Below are 26,062 nucleotides of genomic sequence, written 5' to 3'. Positions count from 1 at the left end.
TTGTAAGCAATCCGGTGCTCGAGGTACCCGAGCACAGCTCAGTGAAGTGCAGCACCCCCAGCGGAACGAGCCGGCCTGGCCAGAGCTGCCATGGGCCAACCCAGCGCCTCAAACCTTCCTGCGAATGAAGGATCCGAGCAGAAACCAACCCAAAGGGACAAAAACAGGATCCAAAGGGGCTCCTGGCCCCCTGAGCTGTGCTGCTCCACCGGGGCCATCGCTGCTGCAGCATCCTCGCCGGGAGCGCTGCTGCTCGGCCCGCGGGCCCCTCGCTTTGGGCCTTGCTTTTTATAATAAAAGCTGAAATCACGTTAGCACCGGGAGCCTGCTCTGGTTTTTATCACTCTCCTTCCCTCCACGCTCCACTGGGAGCTCCCGATGGCAGGAGAACCCCCCCTCGGGCACTTGCAGCAGGACGGATGTGGGGTCCCCCCACCGAGCGGGGTCCCGGGGTCCCCCCCGCCACGGGCTCTGCTCCCTGACAGCTGCTGCTGTGATTTATTGGAGGTCTGGGCTCCAATCTGTAAGGCAAAACCACGGAGCACATTTCCTCCTCCTCCTCGGGGTTCTGCCCCCGCCCTGCCGCAGCTCACACCTGGTACAACCAACCATAAAAACACATCTGCGGTGCTTGGGCCGGGAACACACCCGGGCACCCCCGTGGGACAGGGGCACCGGGCCCTTTGCAGCCTCCAGAGCTGAGCTCCCGCTTCCCTCGGGTTTTGGGGATGGATTTTGGGGCAGAAATAGAGATCACTTCCTCACACATCCCTCCTGGGCATCCCAGGGAGCTGTTTTCCTCTCAGGGGGGGTAATCCCAGGCCTGAGTTCTGGGCTTTAAAGACAAATGGTTACTGCCCAAGATGTTTGAAGTGCCCCGTGGTTGGGAGATGTTTGCAGTGATGGTTTTCCTGAACTTTTCTGAGATATCCCAGGGTCGGGGCAGTGGGAATATTTCAGTCCTTGGAGGCAGCAAGGGCCCCTTGGCCAGCTGGTCAGGGAGAAGGAGAGCAGCAGCTCCAGGAGTGCGGTCACTCACCCAGAAAGGGACTGGGCTCCATCTTGGAAGCACTGGAGGCTCCATCCCTCCATCCCCCTGCTCTGGAGGCTTTTCCAGAACCTTTCTCTCCTGATGATCTTCAGCTTTCCTGTCATTTTCCAGCCTCAATCTTTGTCATGGCTAATTTATCCCCTTTGTCCTCGTGCCAACATTGTCCTTTCACTCAGCCAGCTCATCCCCTGCCTGTTGTTTACCCCTGGCTGTTTATGGGAGCCATCATTTCCCTGCTCATGGATAAACAACCTGAGCTTGGATCTTTTGCAGTTCTTCCCTGGCACCGCTGCCCCCAACCCCACTGCCAGCCTGCCATGGGACAAACCCCCATCCCTGCACCCTCTGGGAGCTCCAGCAGCAAGGGGGGCGAGGTTTGGGGTGGGAAGGGCACTGGGCAGGGCAGTGTGCCAGCTCCTGCCAGCACCAGGGTGAGCCTGGCACACAGGCTGGCACGAGGAGGAGATGGGACACTCGGTGCTCAGAGCTCGGGAAGTTTCTCGGCTCCCCAGCAGGACAAACAGGTTTGGTGGGTGGCGTGGAAAAGAAGAAGGGAAGGTCGGGATAAAAGAATCCCAACCAGCACTGGGGCAGTCGCCAGCGTCCCCTGCTCTGTCCCCTGAGATGTCCCTGTGACATTTCTTTCTGCCAGGGCTTTCCATGAGTCCCAGGGCCACGGGAGCAGGGCAAGGAGGGGCAGAGCTCCCAGCCCAGCCTCCTTCTGCCTCGGCCCATCTTTCACAGGAGAGCAGATCCCCACCGGCCGTGCCACGGCGGGAAACCAAGAACTCGGAGCAATTTTAAATGAACTTTCAAAATGATGAACAAAGAGCCCTTGTCCGCGTTATGCAGGAAATAAATCACACCAAAATGATAGTTGTGATTCCCAAAAGTACACAGAGAATTGATTTTGCGATGACATTTATCATGATAAACTGGTATGGCAGCACACAGGCACATCTTAAGCTGCAGCTGCTTGACTCCCTCCCATTTATCACCTGTCCCATCTTGGCTGGCCACATTTGCACGCTTGCACAAGTGACTGTTGCTGCTCAGGACAGCAGTCCTGGGCCAGTCCCAGCTCAGCTGCCCCGGCCCAGGGCTGACTCAGGCCCAGGAGCAGGGCAGAGAGGCACTGCCAGGCTCCTGAGCTGTGGAAACTCTGCCCAGCTGGACATGAAGCACCTGGGAACTGCAGATCCAAGAACAGGTTGGGTCTGGCTTGGTTTAAGCTTCCCTCCAGCCCTGGGCACGCCCAGGAGTGAAACCTCCCACCTGGAGCAGCTGATCTGGTGTGGGGTGAGGGGCTGGGGGGTCCTGCTGGGGCAGGGGCAGGGATGTGCCAGGTCCCTCCTGGGGGGGGTGAAGATTCCAAACTGCTCCCGTTGCAGCAGGCAGGGCTCTGCACTCCCGAGATGACAGAATCGTGGAATCATTGTGTTTGGAAAAGCTCTCCAAGATCAAATCCTTTCAAATCCACCCGCTAACCTGACGCTGCCATCTTCACCACTAATCCCTGTCCCCAGGTGCCACATCCACACATTTTTTGAACGCTCCCAGGGGTGGTGACACCACCACTGCCTTGGGCAGCCTGTTGCAGTGCTCACCACCCTTTCCACGAAGGGATTTGTCCTAATATCCAGCTCACACCAGCTGGGCTGATACCAGCATGAGACTGCCTTGGTTTGGCCTTGGCTCTGCCCAGGAAAGCAGGGAATGTGCTGGTAGGGGCAGGAGGGATGGGGAGCACAGCCAGGCCCCAGGCATCCCAAAAAAGAGCCGGAGGTGCAGTTGGGCTTCACAGTGAAAGCCAAAACTCTTCCCAGAAGCTAAGGACATTGTCCCAGAAAGCAAAGCAGCTCAGTTAGGATAACTCTGGATCCCCGGGCAGGGATTGAAGTTCTCGGGGCCGTGCATCTCCCTTTGTCAGAGCCTCGCCAGCCTCCCCCCCCCACCTTTATTTGTCTTGCTGCCGTAGCAGCAGAAATGTATTGGCTTTGCAGTTAGTGATTGCACGTCATCACCTGCCCAATTTATAACCCCATACCCCAAAGAACAGATGTAATAAAGGCAGGCCAGGAAGCAGGGATGTTATAAAGCCCAGCAGCCAGCACAGAGCTCCTCGGCTGTGTGCAGGGAAGGAAATATTGCAGGCCTGCTTGGGGAGGGGGAGAGGCGGGGGAAGGGAGCTGCTGTGCAGGGATGGGGGCCGGGTGTCTGTCCCACAGGGGTGGGGGGCCGGGGGGTTCAGTCCTGCTCACTAGGAGGTTGTGGGTGGGTTTGAGGGGCCGCAGGACCCAGGTCGGGCTGGGCACCGTGAGCCCAGCTTGGCCTCTGGCCACACGAGGGTTTCTCCCAGAGTCAAGTCAGCGTTTCCTTGCTCTTAGTGCTGCACTGAGCCCTTGGCCCTTCTCTCCGAGGGGAGGCAAGGCGAGGGGGGCTCTTATCTCCAGAACCTTTGGAGCCCCAGGAGCCCCCCAAGCCCTGAGCTGTTGTGCCAGGAGATGCTCGCCAAGAAGACTCAGCCAGAGCAGAGATTTCTGCTCTGTTATTGGCGGCCCGGGAGATGCCAGCCCTCGAAGGGGGGACAGGATAATCACCGGCAGAGATAACCGGCAGGGTTTGGTCTCTCCCGTCCCCCGAAGCAACCGCCGAGATCAACTCGCCTCATTATCGGGAAGTTTTTGTTTAATAACCCAGGGTAATAAAATGCACCTCTGGAGGGCTTTGCCCAGATAAAAGAATGTTTATGGTGATAAAGAGTTTTGAATTTAGCTGCCACAAAGAAGGTATTAAAGGCCTTTGTTCCCGCAGGCTCTGTGGGTGACCTTGGCCGTGGCTGTGGCGGCAGCTGGGACGGGATGGCTGGACACAGAGCGTGGAAGGACTCCCGGATTTCTTGGGGGTCCCCAGGAGCTGGGGTGCGTTGGTGGTGACAGCAGGATGCAGGTGAGCATCTTCCAGCAGAGCCGGAGCTTCGGGAAAGGACTGGAGAAAGCCCCAAAACTCGGTGTGCCAGAGCCCTGGAGATGCCACAGGGCAGGAGCAGAGCCTCGTCCAGGGACCAAAACCAGAGGCTGGGTGCTGTTAGAAAGAAGAGAAAGAAAAAAAAAGGAGCGAACAGCAACAACAAAAAGTCTGATCCCAGATTGTAGATGTAGTTTGGAAACCGATGTTATGCAAATGAGTTCACTTCGAAAGCTAATCACTTTGAAAGGTCAAAACTCACAGTCATAATCGGACTAAACAAAAAGCTAATTAGAGGCCTTTTGTGTGCCTAAATGAGGCCGGGGAGCTCCCCCTGCTCCCAGGGGTGAGGGGTGCCCAGGAGGGCTCTTGGCAGGATTAGTTCTTGCGAGGAATTTGCTGCTGAAAGCCTCTCCCGAGTGAATGGAAATAATGATCCGGGAGCGAGGCGGGGGCTGGAGTCACAGCGAGCTCAAGGATAAACCGAGACAGGCCCGAGCTGGAGCGTGATGCTCTGGGGGTGCCGCTGACACGGGAGTGACGGTGCTCCTTCCTCACCTTCATCTTCACCTTCATCCCCAGCTCCGTCTCAGCTCCATCCTCACCTTCATCTTCATCTTCATCTTCATCTTCATCTCCAGCTCCATCTCAGCGCCATCCTTGCCTTCATCTCAGCTCCATCTCTGCTCTATCCTCAGCTCCATCTCAGCTTCATCCCAGCTCCTTCCTCGTCTTCATCCTCGCCTTCATCCTCACTTCCATCCTCACTTCCATCCTCAACTCCATCCCAGCTCCTCCCCAGCTCCCTCCCAGCTCCATCCCATCTCCATCCCAGCTCCTCCCCAGCTCCTCCCCAGCTCCATCCCAGCTCCATCCCAGCTCCATCCCAGCTCCATCCCAGCTCCATCCCCTCTCCAGCTCCATCCCAGCTCCATCCCAGCTCCATCCCAGCTCCATCCCAGCTCCATCTCATCTCCATCCCAGCTCCATCTCATCTCCATCCCAGCTCCATCTCATCTCCATCTCATCTCCATCCCAGCTCCATCTCCATCCCAGCTCCATCCCAGCTCCATCCCAGCTCCATCTCTGCTCCCTCCCAGCTCCTCCCCAGCTCCATCTCTTCTCCATCTCATCTTCTCATCTCCATCCCAGCTCCATCCCAGCTCCTCCCCAGCTCCATCCCAGCTGGTGCCAGGGCGGGGCTGAGCTCCAGGGCCCGTCCCGGGTTTGGCCCCGGGCTCTGGCGGTTCCCGCGCACCGCAGCGGCCCCGGGGCAGCCCCAGGGACCCGCGGCCCTCCCGGTGCTCTTTAACGCTTCCCCGGGAGCAGCCCCCGGGCTCGCCCCGGCTGTCAGCGGCACCGCCACTCCAGCTGGAGTCCTGTTGCCAAGATATGGATTTGGTTTTAATAACAGTTAGTGCAAACATTGTAAATTTACTGCTGCTAGAGAGAGTTTTTGAAAATGTCCAACTCTGGCCATAATTTTTCACTCGCTCCAGCTGTTTGTGCTCTGCTCATACCTGACGTGCTGCTTTGAAATAGCAATCACTGTATTTATAAGAAGGGAAGGACTCATAAATATGTCAGGAGTGGAATATACAACGCCATATTTCACCATTTTCTATTTTAAAATTGTGAGTTATGGCTACAGAAATGTGGTCCCATTAAAGGTGATATGATGTATTTTGTGTCTTGTTCAGGAGCCCATCCATCACCCAGACAATAAAGAAAACCGCACTTACTTTTTTTCCCTGTCGTCTGTAATTTATGATGCCCAAAAAGCTGTAACCTTTTGGCAGGCTTTGCAGAAACTGCTGCACTGTTAGCAACTAAATAACCTTTTATAAGGTTTTAAATGTGTTGCTACAGTCTCAATGCACTTGCTGTATTGATCCAGAAGATCCTGCAAAAAAGGGGAAAGGAACATGATCTATAACAGGATCGATAACGGTGTATAGATTGTTGAAAGATGCTTCTAATGATTTTTGCCAGCCATCATCGTTCAACGCGCTGCTCCCCATCTTTGGGGCTTCAGTCTCTGCTCAAATTAATTAACCTTGCTCAGCCTGGCTGTGCCAGGGCTGGGGAGGATGCGCTGTGTTCTCAGGCAGAGAGGGGGGTGATGGTGGGTGTCCCCGGCAGGGAACCACCCCAAACCCACCCCGCAGGCCCCTGGCAGCGTGGGAAGGACGGGAGGTGTGCAGGAGAAGCCCTCCCGCAGCTCCCACCGCCCCTCCCCACTTCAGAGAAGGATAGTTCTGGTTTTTCCCATGGCAAAGCTCTGTCCCTCCACGTGAAGCATTGGGCATCCATCCTCCTTCGGGCACAGACCCTCAGGAATGTCCCCAAACCTGGTGACACGCCTGTGTGCCAGCTGCCGATGCTCCCGGCTGCTGGGTGCGGGATTCAATCGTTAATCCTCATCCCAGCCTTAAAAGTGCTGAGTGGAAAGCAATTCCATGGAGAAGTCGCTGTGTTCAGAGGGGATTTAATGGAAAATCAAAGGCGAGGGAGCAGAGGCGGGAGGGGCGGCTCTGGAGAGCCCAGCAGAGCTTCCCTCCCGCCCGGCCACCTCGCTCTGTCATTGCTGTTTCCCCCCCAAAGCAGCCACCAAATCATTATTAACGTTATAAATAAAATGAGAGGGCAAGTTATTAAATGTAAAATATGTGGAGTCCTCCTCAAACTCGCTGCGTAGTTCATAAATATGATGGCTTAATTTCATCTGTAATCCGAGCGGCTGATGAAGCATTACACGGCTCCCTGTTAATTGAAGTTGTTAACAAAGCTGAAGAGGGAGATTATTATGTATAGACTTTTATCCTTCAGGGGTATCATCATAACAGATCATAAATGGAAATGAATTCATCGCTCCCACACGCCATCGCCGCATCCCAGCGCACGGCTTAGTGCCAGGCGTGTGGCCAGCGCGGCCGTGGGGATGGGACACGGGGTGATCCCCCCTGCAAGGGTCCCCTGTCCCCTGCCACAGCCCCAGCGCTGAGCCCCGAGCCCCAGCCAGGCTGGCCAAGGCCCTGGCTCTCCTTGCAGCACCTTTGGGATGAGTTTCCCGGAGCCGTGGCTTTGCAGAGCCGCTGGAAGCCTGGGGCTGTGATGTGTGATCATTGCCGTGGGCTGGGGCACGCCGTTCCTCAGGGGAGATGGAAAATCCATTTCCTGGCCGCTGGATCCCAGCTCAGTGCAGGAGGCTCCTCCGAGCTGGGGCCAGTTATTTACAGTGGGGCAGAGGCAGCTCCTGCAGGGGCACCCGGGGCTCCATTTATTTCCCAGCTCCACGGACAAAGGGTCGTTACCACCCCAGACAGGAGCATCCATGTTTCCAGCACGTTGCTCAAAGCAGTATTTTCCTTCGGCCTCCAGCTGGCAGCGGGTTGTTTGTTATGTGGAGAAGCGGCTGCCAGGTGTTGGAGGCTGTCTGGGAGCAGAATCTCCCTCGCCGTGGCATTCCCTGGTCACTCCTCACACCCCACCACGCTGCCCCTGGTGCCAGCGCCCAGCCCAGGCCCCCAAATCACCCTCTGCACAGCCAGGGGAGCCAGCCAAGGGCTGCAGCCTGCATTTCTGGCCCTGCCGCTTCCAGGTGCAGTTATGAAAACACACAATGGTGTTTCCTTCTCCTGGACCCCATCGGCTTTTTCCATCCTGCACATTATCCAGGAAATTCTCGTCTATACCTTAGAGGAGTTACTGTGATTATCTGGAACACGTTACTTGCACACAGCAAATGCAAATTAATGTAGTCCTCACATTTCGCCGTGGCAGTAAAGGGGAATGTTGACATCAGCCTGAAAGTGGAATTAACTTTTGCATGATGTGGTGTGAGCGCGAGGTGTTGAAACCCGCGGCCGAGACTTTCCAAGTCACAGTAAAGAACTGTTCTGGCAGCGTTTCCAGGAGCAGAGGTGAGCTGAGTGCTCTCTCTGTTCCAGCCTGGATTATTGCTTCGCCGGCCTTTCCAAACCCTGCCATTTTGTCTCGTTACCTCTAACGCGCTCCCTGGTTTCTTGCAAGCTCATCTCCTTCGGAGGGGAGAGAGTTACGGCGCTGTCAGGCTCTCCGATAAAGAGCCGGCAGCTCCGGCCGCCCCTCCCCACCTCACCCCCCCTCATCCCGGCCTCGGGGACCCTCAGAGCCGGAGCAGGCGAGGCCGGAGGGCCCTGCAGCCCCTGGCAGCCCCAGCCCTGCGGATCGGTGTTAACACCTTGTCCGCGGCGTCACCGGAGCCCCTTAAATCAGCGGCGAGGCTCGATGGGAAGGGACGAGGCTAAGAGCGCTATCGATCCCTTCTGCCGCGCACCGGCTCCCAAATCCCGCGGCCAGCACAAAACCTGGCGTGGAGCACGGCAAGGGGGTGCTGGGGGCTTCTCGGGGTTCGTCTGAGCGCGGGTGCTTGGGGTCTGGGGCTCCAGAGAGCACCCCCAGACTGCGGGGAGAGGGCACGCAGAGCAGCCCGGCGCCTTTCCACCTTTCTGGGGGAGACCTGGGAGCGGCTCTGGCTGCCCCCACTGCTCGTTGTGGCCCTCCCGGGGGTCAGCAGCTCCCTCCCTGGCCGGGCTCCAGGACAATTCGGGCTGAGTGGACTGTAAATGAGGAAGAAGGGAAAACAAATGATGCCAGCAGCAAGTGAAGGAAGTGTAGGAGCATTATGTAAAATATTAAATTTAATGCTATTCCATTTTCCATCTCAGTTATTAAATTAACTGAGAACTATGCTTGCACTTAAAAGATTCCTGTCATATTTTATGCGCACGATGATCTCAGAGTAATTCGTGTTAGAAATATGTCATGTTAAATTACAGATCCCAATAAACCTTACTTAAACTCAGCATTGATCATGCGTGGGAGATAAACTCCTCAGGGCCAGATCCCCCCGGCCGTGCCCCCCTGGCACGTCTCCCCACGCTGCCATGGCACGGTGGGTGACAGAGGGGCGATTTCCTTTCTTCCCTCCCCGCCAGCTCGAGCATCTCCCAGCGCAGGGCCGGGGCCAGGCAGAGGCAGCAGGGCCTGGCAGGAGCTCGGGGGACACGGGGGGACACGGTGAGGTCGATCCCAGGGACAGCAGGTGTTTCCTGACGTGCTGGGAGAGCCGAGGGTGGGCGAGGGGTGACGGCTCTCCCCGCGAGGTGACACCACTATCGGCAAAGATTCGGTGTCAGACCGGCACGGTGACAGTGTGTCTGTGCGTGGTGTCACCTCTGCCGCACAGCCACGTTGTCCCAGCTGTCCCCTCCCCACAGGAGGCCGCAGCAGCCTGGGTTTCTCTGCTGAGCTGTGTAAAGCCCTGTCCCCCTCCAGTGCTGCTTTTAGGGGTGCCGAGACAGCGCTCGCCCAGAGACACCCCGGACCCTGGAGATGGGGACGCTGGGGCACGGAGGGCAGCCCTGGTGGCACCCCCAAAAGGCAGCCCAGGGCTGCGGGGTGAGCTCCTGGAGCCCCCAGGGCCGGCGTCAGTGCCTGGCACGGGAGGGCAGCCCCGGCTCACGGCTCCGCCTGAGAGCCGGCCAGAGCTGCATTTCCAGGCGCCAGGCTCGGCGGGAGAGGGAAAACGCTAATAATAGGGCTGGGCAGAAGGGGGGCACGGTCCCTCCCTCCTGCAGCCTCTGGCCACCAGTCACCCAGGGGATGCTCCTGCTCTGCGACCCCCTGCGCCCCCACAGCCCCAGAGGACAGATCCCCTCTCCCCCGGGGCACAGCCAGCACATGGGGACAGCAGAGCCCTCGGAGGGACAGGAGCACCCAGCCCTTCCCAAAAGCCAGCCTGGAGCCTGCTCAGGGCTCGCCCCACTCCCACGCTCCATGGCACAGCCCTCATGTGATCCAAGACTTGGCTTTTCCTTTTGAAAATCCTCTGCCTGTGCACAGGAATCACAAGCTCTGCCTGCCCCGAGGCTGCTCCCACCGCGGCTCTGAGGCTTTTCAGGGCAGTTTGGCTTCTGCCTCCCCTTGAATGGGAGCGCTTGTTCTCGCAGGAGGGCCCCGGCCGCCTCCCACCCAGCGCCGGCTCCAGCGCCCTCCTCTCCCTGGGTGAGGGCTGGAGACCCCCAGCTGTCCCCACCTTGGGTGACCTGATGGGAAAACCCAATGTCCCCAGACTGCTGCTGCTAATCCGGAGCCAAGGAGTGCCTGGAAGCTCAACCTGTTGGTTCCTTTCCCTGGGAGAGCTCCCCAAGGTCAATCCCTGCTCTGGCCGTGGGTGTAAATGTGACCTGCCCAGGGCACAGCAGCGTTCGGAGCAGCCCGGTGGGGCTGTCCACCCTCACGGTGTGACTGTGGGGGCTGTGCGTGACCATCCCTGGGGACAACAACGTCCCAGAGCAGCCTCTGGAGCCGCTCCCACATTCTCCCTTCCCCACAGCCCAGCATCCCACACAACCCAGCCTCTGCCTCATGGCACCAGCGACCCGCGGTGGCACCGGCCGTGACCCCGCCAGGCCGAGCTGTGCTGGGGACCCCAGCCCCGCGCCGGGCACCCCCGGCTGCCAGGGAGTAATTGGGTGCAGCAGCAAAGCTGCGGGGCTGCTTTCATCCTGCTCCAGGTGGCTGCAATCCAGTGCAGGATTTACAGTGCCCTGACCCTGAGCTGTCAAGAAGGAACAGCCAGATTAATGGGGTGGGCGGGTTCGTGCAATAATCGTTTGTTTGATGTGACAAGCCTGATAGGCGTTGATTTACTTACAGACTGATAGGCTTTTAATTGAGCACCTCCGTCCCAGTCACATCAAAGGCAGAGGTTGACAAGGGGCCCCTTTTACCAAAAGCTCCCAGTGACTGACAGATCCTGGATGCTAATTCTCCCGGGGAGGGGGTTCCCTCTTTTCTCGCTGGTGTTTTACTCTCAGGCTGGGCCGGCCGCGCAGAGAAAGTTCCTGTTCCTGCAGCAGAGGCTGCCTCTCCTCACCCAGAGCAGAGCCGAGCCCCTTGCCCCCACAGCCAGGTTTTTGTTTGCCTCCACGAGAGTTTTGGGGTGCCCCTGCCTCCTCCTGCTGCCGGGTGGCGGTGGCCACGATGCCCAGGGTGTCACAGGCACCCGGGGACAGGGCTATGTCCCCACCATGGAGATGCTGTCCCTGGCATCCCCCTCATTCCTGGGGTGCCCTTCCTCCCCGCTTTCCTTGGCTCCTGGGCCTTTGGGGATGCTCTGGGTAATTCCTCTCCTAAAGGAGAGGAGGGACGTGGCCCTCTGCTTGTCACAGGCCAGTGGGGTGCCACACAGCTCTGGGGGGCTGGCTGGACTCCCAGCTCCTTATCCCTGTGCCCCTGAGCAGGGGACAGCCTCAGAGGGAGGCACTGAGGCCCAGGTGGTCAGAGAGCTCCTGCCCTGCGTGTGCAGCCCGTGCCTGTCACCAGCACACCCCTGGGGCCAGCTGTGCCACCACATGGACAAGAGATGGTGGAAATGAGCTGGAGAGCAGAGGCAGAACCAGCCCACAGCGGTTTGTGGGTGGTTTTCGGTATCGGGGTATTTCAGTGTCAGGATATATGGTATTTTCTGGGTCCCCCATCTTTGGGAGGAGTGATGAACCTGACTCCGTGTTCTCAGAAGGCTGATTGATTATTTCATGATCTATATTATAATAAAGAATGCTATACTAAACTATACTAAAGAATACAGAAAGAAGGCTGAAAGATAATAATGAAAACTCGTGACTCTTTCCAGAGCCCCGACACAGCCTGGCCCTGATTGGCCAAAGAGTGAAAACAACTCCCAGAAACCAATGGAACAATCACCTGTGGGGGAACAATCCCCAGCCACATTCCACAGCAGCAAAACACAGGAGAAGCAAATGAGATGATATTGTTTTCCTTTTTCTCTGAGGCTTCTCAGCTTCCCAGGAGAGAAATCCTGAGCGAAGGGATTTTTCAGACAATGCCACGATGACATCAGGGTGCGTTCCCTGCCCCAGCTGCAGGAGCTGGCTCCCACACCAGGATTCTGTGAGTTACCCCGGCTGGGCACAGGAAGTCACCTCGAGGTGAGTGTGTGCTCAGAGCAGGTGTGCACCCCCCCAGCCCACCAAAGGGGCTGCAAAAGCAAAAGCAAACCCAAGCGGCTCAGACATTTTGTGAAAGACTTATAGGGGATTATGCTCTTAATGGGAAATTTAAGGATGTGGGAATAAATCACAGCCTTTGCCTCTAACCTGTGGGGTAGCGTTTGCCTGAGCCTTTGGGCTGGATTAGCTCTGTCTATTTATGTTTTAAAGACTGATGTGTTTTTCACTATCAAAATATAAATTATTTTTACTGTATCAATGATTAAATATTTTTCTTTGAGATCATAGAGTCCAAAAAAATAAATGTTTCTGAAGAGGCATTCAAAAAATTTAAAAGAAGAAAAAAATCCCTCTGAGAACCCCTTTTGTCATTTGCAACCAATAAAAATGCCTATTGTTATGAAGGGCTCATAAATAATCTGATTTTGGCATGCTTTCATACCATACAGAAAATGAATAAATTAAACTTGATTTACAGCCTTTTTCATTTTTATTAGAGTTGCTCCAAACATTTGCTGTGACGTACGTGCCAGATGAGCTGCACGGAGTGGTTTGAGGCTCTGGACCTGGTATTACAGAAATTAAGTTGGTTTCATTTGCATAGTTTAATTAACTAATACTGGCACAGAAAAAAAAGGAAACCAGGGGTGAAGGTGAATTTTTTTGTGGGTGTCTGAGGGCTGAATGAACCCACCGAGGCTGATCCCCCAAAGTGCCAACACAGGGACATGCTGGGGTCCCCCACAGTGATTTTGGGGAGTGCCAGCGCTGACAGTGATGGAGACTGGGGAGTCCCCATCACCATTCCCACCTTTAGAGATAGGGAAACTGAGGCACGGGAGCTTAGCTGCTTGGCACAGCCCGGGGTTATCACGGGGGTCAGCAGAGAGAAGTCCCCGAAGTGTCCTGGCTCCATCCCAGGGCTGTGCAGCCCCTCCCTCTGATGGCACGGCTGAAAACCTGGAAATAAAACAGGGAAAAAACCCCAAAAAAGGCCCAGTGACGTGGCTGTGACCCCGGGCCAGCCCCGACCCCCTGAGCTCCCTCCCTGCAAAGCTCCTCGGTGAGTGTGGGATGTTCTCCTCCTCCGCCCCCGGTGCAATTCATCCCGCAGAATTTCCCACCAGGAAACAGCTTCATTCCATCAACAACAGGAAGACCCCACTGGTTTGTCACGCAGAAAAGCAGCTGCTGGTCACACATCAAGGGAGCAGGGGAGGGGAAAAAAACCCTTCACCCTTCTGTGCTTTCATGTTTGCAGCGTTAATGGCTCTGCGGAGGGAAGCAGTCCCGGCCATTCCATAACTAACCATCACCAGCGAGGATCAGTTAATATCCAAGTGTCTTCCCGCTTTTCCTGCTACACGATTGCTTTGGAAAGAAAGATTAATTCCAACTTTAAAAAAGAAAACACTATTTTTATCATTGCCAGGAGTCTATACGGGCTTAAAAAAGAAAAAGCACTTGCTTGTCGTTTTACATCTTGCAATTTTGTCAGTTGTTTTAAAACATGTCTCCTGTAATAAATAAGATCATTTTTATGCACTTGTTCTGCAGCTAAAAGCAGGGTCTGGGCTGGTGCTGCGTGGGGAGTGGAGGGGCTGGGATGGAGCAGGGCAGGGAAAACGCTGACTCGGGAGGATTTGGTTCCCTGGAGCAGCAGGAGGGGCTGCGGGGGGCGAGGGAGGATTTACCTGGCAGACAGCAGAGCCACAGCGGGCACTGAGGGGCACACAGAGGCTCGGGTTTAGGATGTGCCTCGCATCCTCATCCTGCAGCGGGGGCTGGAGCCACCCCCAGCCTCCCCCATGGTGACTGGAACCTCGGTGGGAGCCGTCCAGGGCCCCACCCAGCACGGGCTGTCCCTCTGCGCTGTCTCTCCGGGCAGGTGTCCCCTCACTGCCCTGCGCAGGTGGGACATGGTGCCCCACACCCCTCACACCCCCAGCTCCCGTCATCCTGTCTGCCCTCACCCTGTGTCCAGCAGCAACGAGACGGGAGAGGTTTATTCCAGAGGCAAAGCCCAGGAGAGCAGAGGTCCGGCGATTTAAATTCATGTCTTATCTTACCTCATCCCACCAAATTCTCCGTGCAGGCTGCAGCTCCTCCATCCTGCCTGCTCTGCACCCCCTGGCACTCAGGATGCCAGTGCCTGGGACACAAAACTCCCTGCTCAGACTCATCCCAAGTTACTGGAAGGTCCTGAAGGTAAACAAAAACCCAATTCCCTCTTCCCCAGCCTCGCTTCACAGGTCACAAAGACATTGGAGTCCCTGGGCTTCATTAGGGCTCTGCATGGGAACTCGTCCTCGGCAAAATCAACCTCCTTAATGGCAGCCCAGACAGGGCAAGTCCTGCTTAGGGATGAAAACATCATCACTCATTGGTGAAAGTGTTCCCCGAGGCTTCTGGTCTTCTTTGGCTTTGCTTCTATTCCAAATATTTTGCTTTTCCTTTGGTGCTGGTGTTATTTTTGTTGGGCAGGGGTCTCGCTGCTTTTATTTGAACTTGTGCGATCTCTGAGCGGAGAGGGGCTTGTCATGGAGCAGAACTGGACACGGAACTGGGAAGTTTAACTTCGTCCCCTCTGGTTACTGTTCTCCTTCATAAAAACAGGGCCCTCGTGGGTCTCAGAGCAAAGGATCCAACCTGCACCAGGACGGGCACCAGCGCGGATCTGTCATTACCCACGGCACCCCTCTGATGAAGGGCTGCTTCCTTTACTCCCGCAAACACAAGCTGATCCAGAACGGTCTCTGTGCGCCAGCACCGGGGCAGGATCAGGCTTTGGGCATGGCCTGAGGTCCGGGGAAGGACAAACAGCCCCGTGGCTGCTCCGTGCCCGGGGAAGGACAAACAGCTCCGTGCCCTCGCTCGCCCTGGCGGCATCGCCGCTGCTCTTACGCACTCGTCCCACCTGATCTTGGGTTACTCCGTGAGGGCCGTGTTGTTGTTGGCGAACAACCCGAGTGACTTTGAGGAAAGCCTTTTTTTTTTTCCTGTTTCCTCCTTCCTTGAATGGCTCCTTTGAGCGGCAGCGCCTCTCCGCTCACATCCCGCTGTCCGGATTGAATCAATCTTGCGGTCAGCTTCGGGAGAGCGAAAAAAAAGAAGAAAAAAGCCTCACAAAGAGGGGAAATCGACAGGTCTGACCCTGGGTGTGATTGATAGGGGTTGGACGAGCGGGACTGGATGTCAGGCTGCGCTGGGCGATGCCAGCACTCACCGGGGAAATCCAGCAAAGCCTTTTTTCCCAGAACCCGGAGCAGCGGGCTCGGAGAGGGGTGGGCACATGAACTTAATAATAGCAACATTGTTGGAACATAAAGCATCTGTCAGGAGTTAATATGATTAATTAGAGGTGTCTGTCTCTCCCCTTTTCCCCTTTCCCTTTCTGCGTAGGCAGGAGGGACCTGAAACACAAACCCCGGGAGGGCCGAGGTGGGGCTGGTGTGGGCACCTGGCCCCACATCGCCTTTCCTCAGGCCAAAGGTCCTCAGTTCTCATCCCATCCTGGCCCCCGGGATTTTATCCTGTCACTCCACATCCCCATCTCCCACCAGCTCCCTCCTGAAGGCCAGGGAAGGAGCTCTCACCCCACCAGGACCCCACAGCCTCACAGGCAGGACATCACTTGGAGGGAGCTCCAGGATTTATCCCTGTGCCTCAGCTCCTCGGGGACAGAGCCTGCCTGAGCTCAGCTGCTTTTCACCCCCCCGCAAAACTGAAGCCCCAGGGCTTTGTGAAATTAATTCAAGGATGTCTGGAAAAGGTAACTAGAAATAGGAAGTTAATTGTTGGAAGTTAATTAGTTCTACAGCAGCCTCCACTGGCACCTGAAGATTTTTAAGACTCAGCAAACCAAAGGAGAAAACGCCTGGAAAAAAGGAGTTGTAGGTTCATAAGGGAATTGTCACTTTGTGAGAGCCCTGCGTTAAGATCAGGCCCCTCGCCTTGGGTGGCACCAGGACGGGGCACAGGTGCTGGCTGCAGGGTCAGGGTGGTGGCAGGACACGGGCCCTGGGTGCAGGAGCCACTGGCACAGGGTGCTGAGCTGTGCCAGGCCGATCTTATCTAAGCCATGCCATGGCAGCAGTGCCGTGCCATGATGTGCCAGCTGAGCCATGCCACGCCATGATCAGCCACACTGGGTGCCATGCCAGCCGAGCCGAGCTGTGCCATTCCAAGCTGTGCCATGGCGTGTCAGCCGTGCCAAGGTGTGCTAGCAGTGCCATGCTGTGCCCTGCTAAGGTGTTCCAGCCAAGCTATGCCCAGGTGTGCCAGTAGTGCCATCCCGTGCCATGGTAAACTGTGCCAGCAGTGCCATGCCATGCCATGCCATGCTGAGCTGTGCCAGCAGTACCATGGTGTGCCAGCAGCACCGGGACATGCCGAGCTGTGCTAGCAGTGCCATCCCATGCCATGCCATGCCATGTCATGTCATCCAAGCCATGCCATGCCCAGGTGTGCCAGCACTGCAATCCCATGCCACGGTGAACTGTGCCAGCAGCGCCGTGCCATGCCGAGCTGTGCCAGCAGCGCTGTGCCATGCCATGCCATGTCATCCAAGCCATGCCATGCCATGCCCAGGTGTGCCAGCAGTGCCATCCCATGCCACGGTAAACTGTGCCAGCAGCGCCGTGCCATGCCGAGCTGTGCCAGCAGCGCTGTGCCATGCCATGCCATGTCATCCAAGCCATGCCATGCCATGCCCAGGTGTGCCAGCAGTGCCATCCCATGCCACGGTAAACTGGGCCAGCAGTGCCATGCCATGCCGTGCCATGCCGAGCTGTGCCAGCAGCGCCGTGCCATGCCGCGCGAGCAGCGCGGTGCCATGCCGAGCCGTGCCAGCGGCATCACGCCACGCCGTGCCCGGCGAGCCGCGCCAGCCGCTGCCGCCGGTGCTCGGGCCGGTGCCGCGGTTCTCCCCCGCGCGGCGGCGCGGGGCGGTGGCGGCGGAGCGGCGGCGGCTCGCCCCCCCCACCGGCGGCTCTCCCCGCCCCGGGGGCCCGGCCGGGCGCGGATTGGTGCGCGGCGCCGGCCCCCTCGGAGCGCGGCCGCCATCGGGGCTATTTGACGTGTCGGTGGGGCCGGGGAAAGGCTTCGTCTCGCCGGGGCCGCCGCCGCCGCCGCTCCGCCGCCCGCCCGGCCCGGCCCGGCCCCGCGGAGCCCGGGCACCCCCCCCTTTCCCCCGCCCCAAATGAGCGGCGCTCCCGGCGGGCCCCCGGCCGAGGACCCCGCCGAGCCGCGGAGCCGCGGCCGCCCCGTCGCCCCGGCCGCCCCCCGCCGACCCGCTGCGCCAGGCCAGCCGGCTGCCCATCCGCGTCCTGAAGATGCTCAGCGCCCACGGCGGCCACCTCCTGCACCCCGAGTACCTCCAGCCGCTCTCCTCCACGCCCGTCAGCCCCATCGAGGTCAGTGCCCGCCGCCCCCGACCGCGCCTCGGACCCCCGGACCCGCGCTCCCGGTTCTCCCGGCCGGGCTCTTCCCAGCCCGGTGCTCCCGGCATTCCCGGCCGGCGCTCCTGGTTCTCCCGTTCGGCTGCTTCTCAGCCCCGGCGCTGCCGGCTTTCCCGGCCGCCGCTCCCGGTTCTCTCGGCCGGGCTCTGCCCTGCCCGGCGTCCCCGCTCCCCCCACCCCGTTCTTTCCCTCCCCCGCCGCCGCCGCAGCCCCGCTCCCCCCACCCCACCCGGTCCCTCTTCTCCCCGGCCGGGCGCGTCCCCCCGCCCCGTCCCCGCCATCCCCGCTCCCTGGCTCGGCGCCGGGCCCGGCCCCGGCGTTTCGGCGGTGGGGGGGAGGCCGGTGCGGGGGCGCCGTCGGGGTCCCCCCTGACCGGCTCCGCTCCGCCCGCAGCTGGACGCCAAGAAGAGCCCGCTGGCGCTGCTGGCCCAGACCTGCTCGCAGATCGGGAAGCCCGACCCGCCGCCCTCCTCCAAGCTGAACGCCGTGGCGGCCGCCGCGCCCGCCGCCGACAAGGAGCCCTCCTCCGCCCGGCCCGCCGCGCTGAAGCCGCCGGGCAGCGGGGACGCGCCCGCCGAGGACAAGTCGAGCTTCAAGCCCTACTCGAAGGGCGGCGGGGAGCCGCGCAAGGAGGGCGGCGCGGACAAGGCCGGCTTTCGGGTGCCCAGCGCCGCGTGCCCGCCGTTCCCCCCGCACGCCGCCGCCTCGCCCGGCGGCTCCCGCGGGGCCTCGCCGCAGCACCCCGACCCCAAGGGCGCCGAGGAGAAGAAGGAGCCCGAGGGCGGCAAGCCCAGCCCCGAGGGGACGGGCGGGGCGCTGGGGCGCGGGTTGGTGGAGCCCGGGGCGCACGGAGAGCCCCCCTCGGGCCGCAAGTCGGAGCCCCCCGCGCTGCCGCCCGCCGGCCATGTGGCCCCCGTCTCGCCCTACAAGCCGGGCCACTCCGTCTTCCCCCTGCCGCCCTCCAGCATCGGCTACCACGGCTCCATCGTCGGCGCCTACGCCGGCTACCCGTCCCAGTTCGTGCCCGGGCTGGACCCCACCAAGCCGGGGCTGGTGGGCAGCCAGCTGCCGGGGGCGCTGGGGCTGCCGGGCAAACCGCCCAGCTCCAGCCCGCTCACCGGGGCCTCGCCGCCCTCCTTCATGCAGGGATTATGCCGGGACCCGTACTGCCTGAGCTACCACAGCGCCTCGCACCTGGGCTCCAGCAACTGCTCCAGCTGCGTGCACGACCCCGGCAGCCTCAAGAGCGGATACCCCTTGGTGTACCCCACGCACCCCCTGCACTCGGTGCACACCACGCTCTCCTCCGGCGGCACCCCCAGCCTGCCCGGCCACCCCCTCTACACCTACGGCTTCATGCTGCAGAACGACCCCCTGCCCCACATATGCAACTGGGTGTCTGCCAGCGGACCCTGCGACAAGAGGTTTGCCACCTCGGAGGAGCTGCTCACCCACCTACGGACCCACACGGCCCTGCCGGGGGCCGAGAAACTCTTGGCGGGCTACCCTACCTCCGGGCTGGGCTCCGCGGCCTCCTGCCACCTGCACCTCCCGCCCGCCGCCCCCGGGAGCCCCAACACCTTACCGGCCTCGCTCTCCTTGAGGAGCCCACACACTTTGGGACTAAACAGGTACCACCCCTACGGCAAGAGCCACTTGCCCACGGCCGGCGCCCTGCCCGTGCCCTCCTTGCCGGCCGCCGGACCTTACTACTCCCCGTACGCGCTCTACGGCCAAAGACTCACGTCAGCCTCGGCTTTGGGATATCAGTAACCAGCGCGGCCCCGGCCGGCTCAGCCCCAGCCCCCCGCGCCCTCCTTGGACTCTGTATTTATTACTGTATGTTAGCTTAAAGCTGGGAATATAAGTGCATTATACACCAATGAATCAATGGTATGCAAAAGTCTGTGTCCAAAAAAAAAAAAAAAAAAAAGCCGAAAAAAAGAAAAAAAAATTCCTCTTTACTTTGCAGGTGTGGGGCTTTGATTTTCCCCTTCTGTTTCTTTTGATTTTTTTTTCCTTCCCCTTCTTAATTTCCCCCGAGAAATTCTTGCATGACTCCTGCCACACATGGAAAAGCAAAAAAAAAAAAAAAAGGCATTTTCGTCCTTCCCCTCTGCGTTTATCGCTCTGGGATTCTGTTCTCTGCATTTGTAACTTGCAGATGTAATTTTTTTTCGTAATTTTTTTTCTTATTTTTAATCTTTGGGGTTTTCAAATTTTCAAATTTTTTTTCTTTTAAATTTTTGTGGTTTGTTTTTTTTTTTTAATTTTACTCCTTTTTTTTTTTTTTTTTTTTTTCTCGCGCTGTGTCCTGGCCCGGGGGGGCTGCGCACACCGGGTGATGCTCACCGCAGGCCGTGCTCCCCCCGCGGCCGTGCCCCGCCGGGGGCTGCAGGACCCCGCGTGTCCCCCCCCCATGTCGTGGTGGGGACCGGAGGAGCGGCGGGCGCAGCGGCAGGACCGGCGGCCCCGGGCGGGCGGACGAGCCCCGGTAAGTCTGATTTTGTTAATAAACGGCTCTTGGTTGTACCCACGCTCTGGTCTCGTCTCGTCCCTGCCCGGGGGTCCGGCGGGGGCCGCGGGGTCCCAGCACCATCTAGCGGCGGCGGCGGCGGGAGCGGCACCGGAGCGGCCCCGCGGGAGCGGCGGCACCGGCGCCCCGGCCCCGCGGGCTCCGCGCCCCCGTCCCCTTCCCCGCGTGTCCCTGCCCCCGGTGTCCCCAGGCGTGGCGGCGGAGGGAAGGTTCCAGAAGGCGTTTGGCGGGATCAGAGCGGTGCCCGCGGGCGGTCACCCCCTCCCGGGGTGCGGTTGTGGTGGAAGCAGGGCTCCGGATCTCGGTGTGAGGGTAGCAGGGAGCTGGGGGGGGATCCTGCCTGCTCCCGTTCGATCTTGCTGCCGGGAGGAGGGTGATGAATGGCTCTGACGTGGTCTGGCTCCGTCCCCGCCATGCTGGGGGGCTCTGCCTGCTCCATGCCCCGAGGAAAGCGCTTTCACTCCCGCACTGGGACCCCCGGCCGAGCTGCCCCTTAAACCCCGCATACCCCATTGCCCCACATCACTTTTTTTTTTTTTTCTGCCTCGTTCCTGTTGCCTTTCAGTGAGTCACGCAGTTAATCCCTGTTAAATGCCTTCTCGACATTGCTTTATGCCCTGTGTTTAAATTCCTTTGTGTCCTTTGAGCTGAAAAATAACGCGCTGAGAGCAGGGACTACTTTTGCCAAAGGGATTTTTATTTCCCTGCCTGTGCCTGAGCGTGGCTGCGGGCGTGCGGCCGGTGGGAGGGCCCAGCCGGGGTTTCCTATGGCAGCAGGAGAGGTTTGGTGGTCCAGGGGCCAGTTTGGCTCTACGCTGAGCACCCTGAGGCTGGTTTCGGGGGTCTGTGGCTGCCCCTTGCCCTGCGCGGACGTGGCTGGGCTCCGGTTGTGGCCGTGCTGGTGTTGCTCCTTCCAGGTGGGATGTTTGCTGGATGAGGGCTGGGGTTTGCAGGGCTGCGGCTGGCACAGGGGTGTTTGCTGTGGGTGTTTGCTCTGTCCTGTGGGCACAGCAGGAAGGGGGATGCCAGGCCCAGCCTGGTGCAGCTTCTCCGGTGTCCCCTGCGTCCCTGCTGGATGCTGAGCCCTGTGGCAGCTGATGCTGGCCGTGGTGGCAGGCAGAGCAGCTCCAGTGCGTTCTCTCCGGTGGCGCAGGAGGTATCCAGACCCCCTGGCCCTCGGGAGCATCGCTTCTCCCTGGATGTGGCCTCCACTCCCAGCAGTGACGCCGCTCGGTGTCGGCCTCGCTCGGGCTCTGCCGGTCCCCGTCAGAAATCCTGGCTGTGCCTTCCTGATGGGGCCTGTCTCAGGTTCCTGCACCAGAATTTTGTCCCACCATGCCCATCCCTGGCCGTGGCCGGGCACCTCGTGCCACGGGGTGGGAGGATGATGCCACAGACCCTCGAGGCGCGGTAGCCCAGTGCCAAAATCGGTGTGCCTGGCACAACAGCCGCTCCGGTTGTCGGCACTGCCGGGGCCGTGCCAGACCCCAGCCATGGAGCAGCCGGGGTGCAGAGCGAGGGGCTGCGCAGCCTCGTCCTGCCAGAGCCTTCTCCCAGAGCTGCCGAGCGCATCCCTCCTCACGGCAAAGCTCCATCCCCTCTCTCCCCCAAACCCTCCCCGCACCAGGATGGTCCCCACTCCAAAACGAGCCCGTGCGCCTTCCCTTCACCCACGGTCGGTCTGGGTGCTGCCCGGAGGCGTCCTGCTGTGCAGGAGGTTCCCTGAGGAATATTTTTCCCCTCCCTAAGGACTGCAGCAGCGGGGCCAGACCGTGTAAACACCGCGAGTATCATCTGATAGCGGCGGCATTCGGGCTGAGCTGCTGGGGAACGGTTGCGTTGCCGATATATTAAATAATTCCCTGTGTAATGTATGCCCAGGTTATTGCGGAATTCATTTTATAATAAGAGCACTGGGATGCACTTTATTAATCATTCTGTCTAACAACCTGCACTCCACAGTTTCGGTTTGATTTGATTCAATCCTGTCTTTCTGCAAAATATATGGCTGAGTGGGTCGGATAATGTATGGCTTAATTTAGAGTTGTATGGGTTTGAATTACCATTTTCATAATGTGCTGTGCATTAATGTGTTGCATCATTTATACAGAAAAATGTGCCAGGTTTCAAACCTCTCCAGGAGGCAAAAGTCACCTAAAGGGAACACGGAGAGACAGAAAAAGACCTTTTCAAATCCAGCTGGGGCTGGGAGGACCCCGGTGGGTGTTGGACATGGGGACAGCAGTGTTGGGGCTGTGCCAGTGGCTCCTTTCCCCGTGGCACAGCAGCACCTTCTCCAGCTCACCCCGAACTGCCGGGGACCTGCAGCGCTTGACTCGCCGGTGACCCTGGTGCCGGCGCTCGCCGAAGTCGCGCCCACCGTCACTCACCCCGCGCCGCGAGGAAAAAGCTCTGATTATCCAAATACAGTCATTAAAGGGGAAATGTGTTTTTAGGACTGTCAGAGTGATTAATGAGGGTTAGCAATCCTTGCGAATGCACTTGTTTAGTCTAACTGGCAGCCTCTCCTTTCCTATTGATTTATGGTGGCAGTTGCCGGGGCCGCGGTGTGTGTGGAAGGAGCGGGGCTGCGCCGGGGCTGCCGGGGCACGGCGAGGGGCCCGGCCGAGCGGCACGGCACGCTCTGCTGTGCCGGAGGCAGCCGAACAAAGGCAACATTATACCCTGTGCCGGGGAAGGAATGACTTGGACGCACACGCCGAGCCGCTCCGCGTGCCTTATAAATATCCCAGTCTGTGAAGCCCGAAGCCCAGCTGACCACAGCCACGCTGTCCGCCCAATAAATGCGTGAATGAAAGAGCCAGGCCCTATTTTTTCTTGTTGTTTTCCTTCCTCTCCTGCACAAAAATCCCCGATGTCTTTTAGGTGATGCAGAGGTGGCCGCCCGCAGACGTACAAGGCGTTTCAGAGTCCGCAGCGGAGCACGGCGTCCTCGAGGGCTGGAGCCTGCCCAGGGGTCAGGTCGGGATGCAGAGGCATGGGCCAGAGCAGAGCCATGGTGGGAGGATGAGAAGTTCCTCAGCTGCATAAAGCAGCTTTTCTTTCCACGTGAGCGCTGGTGGAAGCCACGGAGAACACGGGCTCTGTTTGTCCTCCAAGCCAGAGTGACGTGGACACCTCCTGTCCCCACACCAGCATCCCCGTGCCCAGCCTGGGGTCAGGGGTTTGCTTTGGGGCACGCTTGGTGCTGCATGAGCTGAGAGCAGACCTGGAGGGACAGAGCTGTGCTTGGAGGTGGCAGCGGAGGTCCTGTGCCAGGCTGTGAGCTGGAGCCCTGCAGTAGGAGCAGCTGGAGCGGCCAGCGGTGACACGGCGGTGACACAGCAGTGACACGGAGCAGCCAGGACATCACCAGGGTGTGGAGCTGTGTGTGCCCACCAGAGCCCTGCTGTGGGGTCACCTCCAGCCACTCCAAGCAGTGGGACAGCACAAGTGACAAGAGGCTGGACAAGGTGAGTGGAGAAGGACAAAGACCTCAAGGCGCCAAAGCCGAAGAGTGTGGGCAAGCACCTGGGGCACTGCAGTGGCCAGGAATGCCACAAATGGGAGTGGACTTTCCTCTGGCTCTGGATAACGGCTGAAGAGCTGCTGCTGCTGCCTCTGCCCTGGCCATGGATTGGTGTGTGGTGCAAATCCTCCAGCAGCTCTGGTTCCAGCTTCGCTGCCGTGTTCCTCACCACACCAGGACACCCGGCCTTGCCTGGTCACCAGTGACCCACGGGACGTGCCCAGTGTGACCACGGCCATGGTTTCCCTCTTCTCCAGTGTCTGATCAGCATGACAGTCCAGCACAGGGCCCTGGCAGGTGACAAAGCCCTGGGGCTGGGCCACGGCCGTTTCCTCGCACAGGTTGACACCGGAGTGTGGCAGCGATCCTGCTCGTTCCTGCAGGCCGGGTCACAGTCACCCTCTGTTTGCTGTGGTGACAAACTGAGGAGTGCTGATCCTTACACACCAACACTTCAGCTGAAGCTCCCCGGAGAGCAGAGGAGGGCGCTCAGCTGACAGCTCTGTGCACAGAGCAGGGTGCTGGAGCTCCCAATAACACAGATTTACACAGATTTACACAGATTTACACAGACCCGTGTGTTTTCTGAAGGTGTTCATGGAAACCTCCAAGAGCAGCTTTGCCATGACTTCATGCCACCTTCCAGCGTGGTGCAGGGAGACAGGACAGGAGGATGTGACCCACGGGGGAGGTGCCTTTGCCAAAGGTGACGGTGGAACACTGACCCTGTGCTATCAGAGCTGGCCCCGACAGCCAGAGCAGAGCTGGACAGGACACCCGACACTGGGCAGGGTGCAACGTGACCTCTTCCAACACCTTGTGGTCCCAAAATTCATGGATCACCCCTCCTGACCTGGCAAAATTTGGAAGGAGATGAAGGAGGCAGCATCCTGGGCATTCTGGTGGCTTCTGGGACTTGACAGACCCTTCCTTCCTCAGTGGAACAGAGAACCGAAATGGCTTTTTTTGTGTCCCCAGCAGCACTCGGGGCTGTGCTGGTGCCCTCCACAGCACCCCAGCATCTGCACTGGTGCACCCCTGGGAGAGGGAGATGCTGCTGCACCAAAGAAGACGGGAGCAGTGGGAGCCTCAGGTCCTGGTGCCACCTCTCCATGGGCAGCTCCTGCAGGACGGGGGGCTGGGGGGCTCTGAGAGAGAAGGACAGGACAGAGATGGGGACTGTTGAAGAACTTTCTTGCTGAGCCCTCACCGTCTTCTCTGCACTTCCAGAGGGAGGAGAGGGCAGAGTGAAGCACCCAAAAGATTTGCTGAATTTTTCTCTCTGGATGAGGAGGATGGGGCTGCTCATCACTGAGGATGGCGTCCAGGCCAGGAGCCCTGCTCCTCTGGGCAGAGCTCCTACCAAAGGGACTCCTGGTTTCTGCTGGAGCACTGTTGCCTTTGTGGGGTTTTGTTCCCGTTCCCTGCACAATCCTGGTAACATCCAACGGGCTGGAGAAGGACAGGAGGTGAGAAGAGCCATGGAAATGGAGCCAAAAGCCCTTCCTTGCTTTTGGGGTTCCCACAGTCTGTGGGCCTCTGGTTGGGTTTTGTTTTGGGAACAGCTGGGACGGATAGGGCTGGCTGGGTGCCTGCTCCTCTGGCTGCAGGGATGTGCTCTGTCCCCATTGCTGCTGCTCCTCGATAATTCCCAAGCTTTTCCAAGTTGCTGTGCTGGCACAGAAATCCTGCAGCACTGGGGCAGCTCGGGGAGGTCCTAACCAGGGAACAGCCCAGGGGGAGCACCAGAATCCGGCAGCTCTCACATGATTTTGGGACGTCCTGGTGCGGGGCAGATCCTGAGCCCTCCTGGCCATGGGGGAACCCCTTGGGGTGCTGGGACTGTCCTGCTGGGTTTGGGGAGTGGCTCTGAGCACTGGGGTGTGCACAGCACCCACGCGCTGCAGGTGAGCCCAGCGGATACGGGGTCCAGGGCAAGGCTGGCAGCTCCAGGGTGCTGTGTGCCAGCAGGGAGAGCTCAGCCCCACAGCCAGGGATGGGCAGTGGGCACAGCCTTTGATCACACCCCAGATGGCCACAAGCCCCAGTGCAGCAATGGGCTCTGGGGGACAGACCTCGGGGTGTTGCGTCCGTGGGGCCAGTGCGGTGCCAGGGATGCTGCTGGCACGCCGGGCTGCCCCTGCTCATCCCTCTGGCCCTGCCCTTCTCCTGCCGCCGGGAGCGGCCCTTTCATCTCTGGGGGAGGTACAAATGGAGCTGTCAGATGCCATCAGCCCCGCGATATGACAGGTTCTGGGGCCGGGGCCCCTCGAACAGAGCAGCCTTGTCTGTCAGAGCCGCCTGACACTCCCCATAATGGCCAGATGGATGAGACTCTGAAAGTAGGGCCCGGCGCGTTTTCAACTCTATTTTGGGTGAAAACACTTCTTGAAAGATCTTGAAAGGAGCTGGCAGTTTAGTAGTTCAAATGATTAATGAGCACTGGCTCTGCCGGGTGGATTTCTCGCGCCGTGCCAGCAGCTGGGCCGCTCCAGCGGGCCA

The 26,062-nt window shown here is 59.1% G+C and overlaps 1 protein-coding gene across 1 annotated transcript; it reads left to right on the top strand.

Annotated features, from left to right (window-relative positions):
* The first annotated feature begins 17,060 nt into the window (after nt 1–17,060).
* Nucleotides 17,061–19,410, top strand: ZNF703 (zinc finger protein 703). The gene is made up of 2 exons (XM_038160535.1): nt 17,061–17,450; nt 17,889–19,410. Exons 1-2 carry the CDS (start codon nt 17,370–17,372, stop codon nt 19,266–19,268), a joined length of 1,461 nt encoding a protein of 486 aa, XP_038016463.1. The 5' UTR covers nt 17,061–17,369; the 3' UTR covers nt 19,269–19,410.
* The last annotated feature ends 6,652 nt before the right edge of the window (nt 19,411–26,062 follow it).

The sequence above is a fragment of the Motacilla alba genome, chromosome 22, assembly GCF_015832195.1.
Source record: "Motacilla alba alba isolate MOTALB_02 chromosome 22, Motacilla_alba_V1.0_pri, whole genome shotgun sequence".
NCBI classification, from domain to species: Eukaryota; Metazoa; Chordata; class Aves; order Passeriformes; family Motacillidae; genus Motacilla; species Motacilla alba.
This window is presented reverse-complemented; position numbering and strand designations above follow the sequence as displayed.